Source organism: Cyprinodon variegatus, unplaced genomic scaffold (genome assembly GCF_000732505.1).
Source record: "Cyprinodon variegatus isolate N-32 unplaced genomic scaffold, C_variegatus-1.0 Scaffold447, whole genome shotgun sequence".
NCBI classification, from domain to species: domain Eukaryota; kingdom Metazoa; phylum Chordata; class Actinopteri; order Cyprinodontiformes; family Cyprinodontidae; genus Cyprinodon; species Cyprinodon variegatus.
In genome coordinates this window covers 82,455-87,574 of record NW_015150900.1, presented here as the reverse complement: position 1 = coordinate 87,574, position 5,120 = coordinate 82,455, and the positions used below count along the sequence as shown (strand labels likewise).

The 5,120-nt window shown below is 43.1% G+C and overlaps 2 protein-coding genes across 2 annotated transcripts in view; both read left to right on the top strand.

Annotated features, from left to right (window-relative positions):
* The window catches only part of LOC107093790 (selenide, water dikinase 1-like), a 13,914-nt gene extending 11,129 nt beyond the window's left edge, over positions 1–2,785 (top strand). The window contains exons 5-8 of the mRNA XM_015389067.1: positions 381–471; positions 859–958; positions 1,033–1,245; positions 2,072–2,785. Coding sequence (XP_015244553.1) covers positions 381–471; positions 859–958; positions 1,033–1,245; positions 2,072–2,313 — 646 coding nt within the window. The 3' untranslated portion in view covers positions 2,314–2,785. The remainder of the gene's footprint in view (positions 1–380; positions 472–858; positions 959–1,032; positions 1,246–2,071) is intronic.
* Positions 2,786–3,951: 1,166 nt separating this feature from the next.
* ap4b1 (adaptor related protein complex 4 beta 1 subunit) overlaps positions 3,952–5,120 on the top strand; it is a 34,643-nt gene continuing 33,474 nt past the window's right edge. Inside the window, exons 1-2 of the mRNA XM_015389068.1 lie at positions 3,952–4,068; positions 4,345–4,477. Coding sequence (XP_015244554.1) covers positions 4,365–4,477 — 113 coding nt within the window. The 5' untranslated portion in view covers positions 3,952–4,068; positions 4,345–4,364. The remainder of the gene's footprint in view (positions 4,069–4,344; positions 4,478–5,120) is intronic.

Below are 5,120 nucleotides of genomic sequence, written 5' to 3'. Positions count from 1 at the left end.
CGTTTCACCAGCGAGCACAGGCGTTTCGCCAGCGAGCACAGGCGTTTCACCAGCAAACACCGGCGTTTCACCAGCGAGCACAGGCGTTTCGCCAGCGAGCACAGGCGTTTCACCAGCAAACACCGGCGTTTCACCAGCGGCGTTTTACCAGCAGCGAACACCGTCGTAGATCGATTCCCTTTCAAAGCCAAACTCTTTTCTTAAATAACTGAGGATGAAACACTTTGATTGTTTGATTCTAATTTCAGATCAAAGGATGAATCCAGTTTAAAGTGTTCAGATAGGAATAAAATGATCCCCCCACCCCCACTGGTTTCCTGATGAGCTCCGCTCTGATGCTTCGCCGTCTCTCTCTCTCTCTCTCTCTCTCTCTCTCTCAGGCCTGATGGGGCGGTACCAGGAGACGTCCTGGTTCTGACCAAGCCTCTGGGAACCCGAGTGGCCGTGAACGCCCACCAGTGGCTGGATCAGGTCAGCCAATCAGGGATCGTGGTTCTGTTGGGTTTATCTAAAATGAACTGAAGTCGCTTCACTGAAGCTCCTGACCGACAGTTGGAGCAGAAACAGATTCATTACTCTGCTGTTTGAGTCCAGAGGACGGTGAACAGGTTGGAGGAAGAATACACCATGACCTTTGACCTCATGATTGTCCAATCTGTTCCTTTGTACCTGATCTCCGGTTTTCCTGGGCTTTGGAGCAGGTTTCTGTGGTTCCTGCAGACAAAGACACAGATGTTGAGGAGAGGCCCCTGGAAAGGGGCCCCTGGCTCTGAGAAAGAATCAACCTGAGGATCAGATGATGCTCTAGAAAAGGATCGTAGCTTCCTATCATTAATTTTCCCGTTTTCTGCTCCTCAGCCCGAGAAGTGGAACAGGATCAAGCTCGTCGTCACCAAAGAGGAAGTCAAAGAGGCGTATAACGAAGCCATGTTCTCCATGGCAACGCTGAACCGAACAGGTACCGCTGCTCCGCCGCTCCCCGTCTGCTCCACGCTGCGCGTCTTTTTTAACAGATTCCCGTTTCCTCTGCAGCCGCCAGTTTGATGCACAAGTACCAGGCCCACGCCGCCACGGACGTGACGGGCTTCGGGTTGTTGGGACACGCCAACAACCTGGCGGCTCAGCAGAAGAACGAGGTGGCCTTCGTCATCCACAACCTGCCCATCATCGCCAAGATGAGCGCCATCAGTAAAGCCTGCGGGAACCTGTTCAACCTGCTGCAGGGCCGCTCGGCCGAGACGTCCGGTAAAAATGCTCCGCACGATATTACGGGATGTTCAACAGACGCCATGTGACGCTAACGGGCTGGGAAGATTTTAGAATAATTCATGATAGTGAGCAGTTAGCTTAAACAGTGGCTTGACTTAAACAGTGGCTTAGCTGAAATGCTAGCTTAGCTTAAATGCTGCCTTAGTTTAAATGCCGTCTTAGCTTAAACACCAGCTTGACGTAAACGCAGGCTTAGCTTAAATGCTAGCTTAGCTTAAATGCTGGCTTAGCTTAAATGCTAGCTTAGTTTAAATGCTGGCATAGCTTAAACGCTAGCTTAGCTTAAATGCTGGCTTAGCTTAAATGCTGGCTTAGCTTAAATGCTAGCTTAGCTTAAATGCTAGCTTAGCTTAAATGCTGGATTAGCTTAAATGCTGCCTTAGTTTAAATGCCGTCTTAGCTTAAACACCAGCTTGACTTAAACGCCAGCTTAGTTTAAACGCCAGCTTAGCTTAAATGCCGGATTAGTTTAAACGCCAGCTTAGTTTAAATGTCGGCTTAGCTTAAATGCTGGCTTAGTTTAAATGCCAGCTTAGCTTAAATGCTGGCTTAGCTTATATGTCGGCTTAGCTTAGAGAGTATACTGGTTTCAACAGCATATCAACTTTAACGGCGGCTTATCTTTAACTGTGGGTTAGCTTGATCCAGATCGGATGAACGACCATGCAGGTTTTTGTTCTCTAAAGTTTATAAGGTGACGTCTTTAGCTGGGAATACAAAGGGAAGCAGAAAGTGGGAAAAACTTCCAGGATGTAAATGTGGGAATTCTTGAGGAGGAAACTGATTGTCGTCCCTCCGACAGGCGGGCTGCTGGTGTGTTTACCCAGAGAGCAGGCGGCCAAGTTCTGCTCCGAGATGAAGAGCCTCAGCTCTGCTCAGGGCGCCTCCAACGGCGCCTGGATCATCGGGATTGTAGAGAAGGGCGACCGCCGGGCGCGCATCATCGACAAGCCGCGCATCATCGAAGTGCCGCCACGAGGAAGCCAAGGAGCCAATCAAGATAACAGTGCAGCCAATCCGGAGCAGTGCGGCGACGTGTCGTAGACGCTGACTCTGCGCCGCAGTGGGAGTGAATGAGTGTGTGTGGTGGGGGGGTGTTCGTTAATATATATACTTTCTAACCTGGATTTTAGAGCTTAAATTTTTCTGTCATTTCTTCTGATTTATTTAATTTGTGGATTTATTAATATAAGATGTTGGAAACTAAATGGGTCGTTAATCCTGGGAACTGGTTCTGCCCACTGGGCGCTCTGGAAGGCTTGAGCAGCTTCCTTAGAACAGCTGGGCAGTGTCCAGGTTTTCCCGCTCCAACGTCCAACATGGAGGTCCTCCCTCTGTTCCCGCTTTATGACGCTCTGCTCATCAAACCCAAAGCGCCGTGGGCGGGGCCGAGCAGGGCCGATGTTTGCTGCAGGAGGAGAGGCGGGACTGAAACCGCTGGACGTCTGAAGCCGTTTGTTGATTTGTATTTTTCTCTGCTTTTCACTCAATAAAAACAACAAACTCTGATTAAATGTTTGTCTTTTCTTTATTGGAAAATAAAAGATTTAATTCCAAAGACCTGCTTTAGTTCTCAAGAGAAAGTCTTGGATGGGAATTAAAGATCTGGAAGCTAAGATCTAAGCTTCCTTCAAGCTTCTGGGCTTTTTCACCGTTTAAAGACTTTTGGTTGAAAAATCTGCTGTAAATTTAAACGTCTGAATGAATAAATGATTTCATCTTAAACAAACATATGAAAGCCACTTAATTATTTCTGAGGCTTATGGTTTCATTACTTTGATGCCAAATCCTTCAATTTACTAAGAAAATATAAACAATTTATGAAACCTTTAATACTTTAAAGGGGATAAATCAACTAATGGGGCGACGTTTATAAAAACTAGATGAAGGCAAATGTATTCAGTCCAGTTTTCTAGAGAAATGAACAGACACTGAACAAGATGATTAACAGACTTATTCACCCTTTATAGAGCAAGTTAGTATTTCTGATCACTAGCATACCCATTACTAATGCAGTCTCCCTTTTAAGTTAAGTCTGGGGGGGGGGTTAGCAAGTCAAGAAAAAAACATTTATATGTAGATTTATAAACTAAAAAATGTAAGTGCCAATATCAGCATTAATGCCTCTAAGGTTATGTTGGACCAAAAACTGTTTTTCATGAATTTCTTTTAGAAGCACTTTTTTTAATTATTATTTTTCTTAATATATTTGGGCAAGTTGGTGTTTCTTGTTATTACATTGAAAAAAATTTTTACCATCATTTTTTTTTTTATTTATGTAAGAACTATTGGCTGGAAATGTAAAAGTATTTGACTGAGAACCCTATAAAGGGTTATAAGGTTCCTAAAGTTGACTCTGCTCCATTACTGCTCACTAGATCACCTTTAAAGAGTGACCTTTGTGTTTTTGTGAAAGGTGTCACAGAAATACAGATTTAATAACTTATGAGGTAGATTGCTTTAAAAAGATGCATTGCAGATGGAAATACATAGTAAATTAATAAATAAATAGTATATATTTTAACTGAAGCAAAATCAGGCATGTCTTTAAAACAGTAAGTGGAGCCTCCTCGCGCTATTTCACGAGAATTATATTGAAGGAAATGTAAATGAAAAATCAGACTTTGCCCCAGACGCTCTAATGCGCTGCAGTTCCACTCCAGGCCACCAGAGGGCGCTCTGACCAGGCGGAAAGGAGCCGCTGAAGGAACCGACGCGGAAGTTTGGGCAATGTAAACAAACCCGTCATCATCTAAATGGTTTCTGTAGGATAAAATAATCAGCTTGAAGATCACTTTGGTATTTATTAACATTTTAAGCCTCTTTGCCTGTTTAATCCGCGATGTTATGATAAAGAGTCGATGTTGTCGATTCTCTTTATGTGATGTTTTAGTGTGTAATTTGTTCTGTTGTTTCTTGTATACAGTCACTGTGTTATGTGTAAAAGCCTAACTGGGGACAGGCATTGAGAATTAGCCTTAGCTAAAATGTTGTAGTGTGTGATATGATTCATGAAACATACTGGTCCCTATCAAATAAACGAATAAAATAAAAAAATGTTTGCCGTGTTTCTAGAGCCCATCATCATCGCCATCATGCCGTATCTGGGCGGTAAGGAGACGGTGAAGGAGCTGAGGAGGTCTCTGTCCAACCCTAACATCCAGACCGACCCTCTGCGCTACAGGAACGCGGTGCTCAGAGTCATCAGGTGGGACCCGCTTTTCAGCTGAGGCTCCTGCTTTACGGCACTTGATGATGATTCCAGTCGAACTGATCTTCATCCCACACTAAATGCTTTCACCTCATGTTTCTACAGACATCTTCTCCTTCAATTAAAGTTTGATTTCCACAAAAGTTGTTATTTTAACCTATTTTATAAAAACATGTTTATCTTTTCAAGTGAAATGATTTTTCTTGAGCTTTTCCAGCTTTGGACCAAAACAAAGCAGAGAGATAAAAGAACATTTAATGATTTAATAAATTCCATCTGAATATGATCATTATCCTGGAATTTGGTCTGTTTCTGCTAACTTTGCCCGTCCACAAACAGACACTTTAGCTGGAAGATCAGATCGTTTTCCTGCTCCAGTGTCTTTAGGTCAGACTTCCTGAAAAGCTGGAAACATGGAAATGTCTGTTGTTATTATATGTTCCTTTCTATTCCCAATAAAAAATATCTTATTTAATCAGATATTATTTCAGCTGTTATATACTGTTTATGACACACAGTCCTACTAACTGTGTGTTAGAACAATAAATGAAAGAGTGATTCGAGCACTAATCAGGGTCAAACAGTTATTTCTGCACATACATGGAATAAATTCACCACAACTTCTGTTCAAAATATAAGA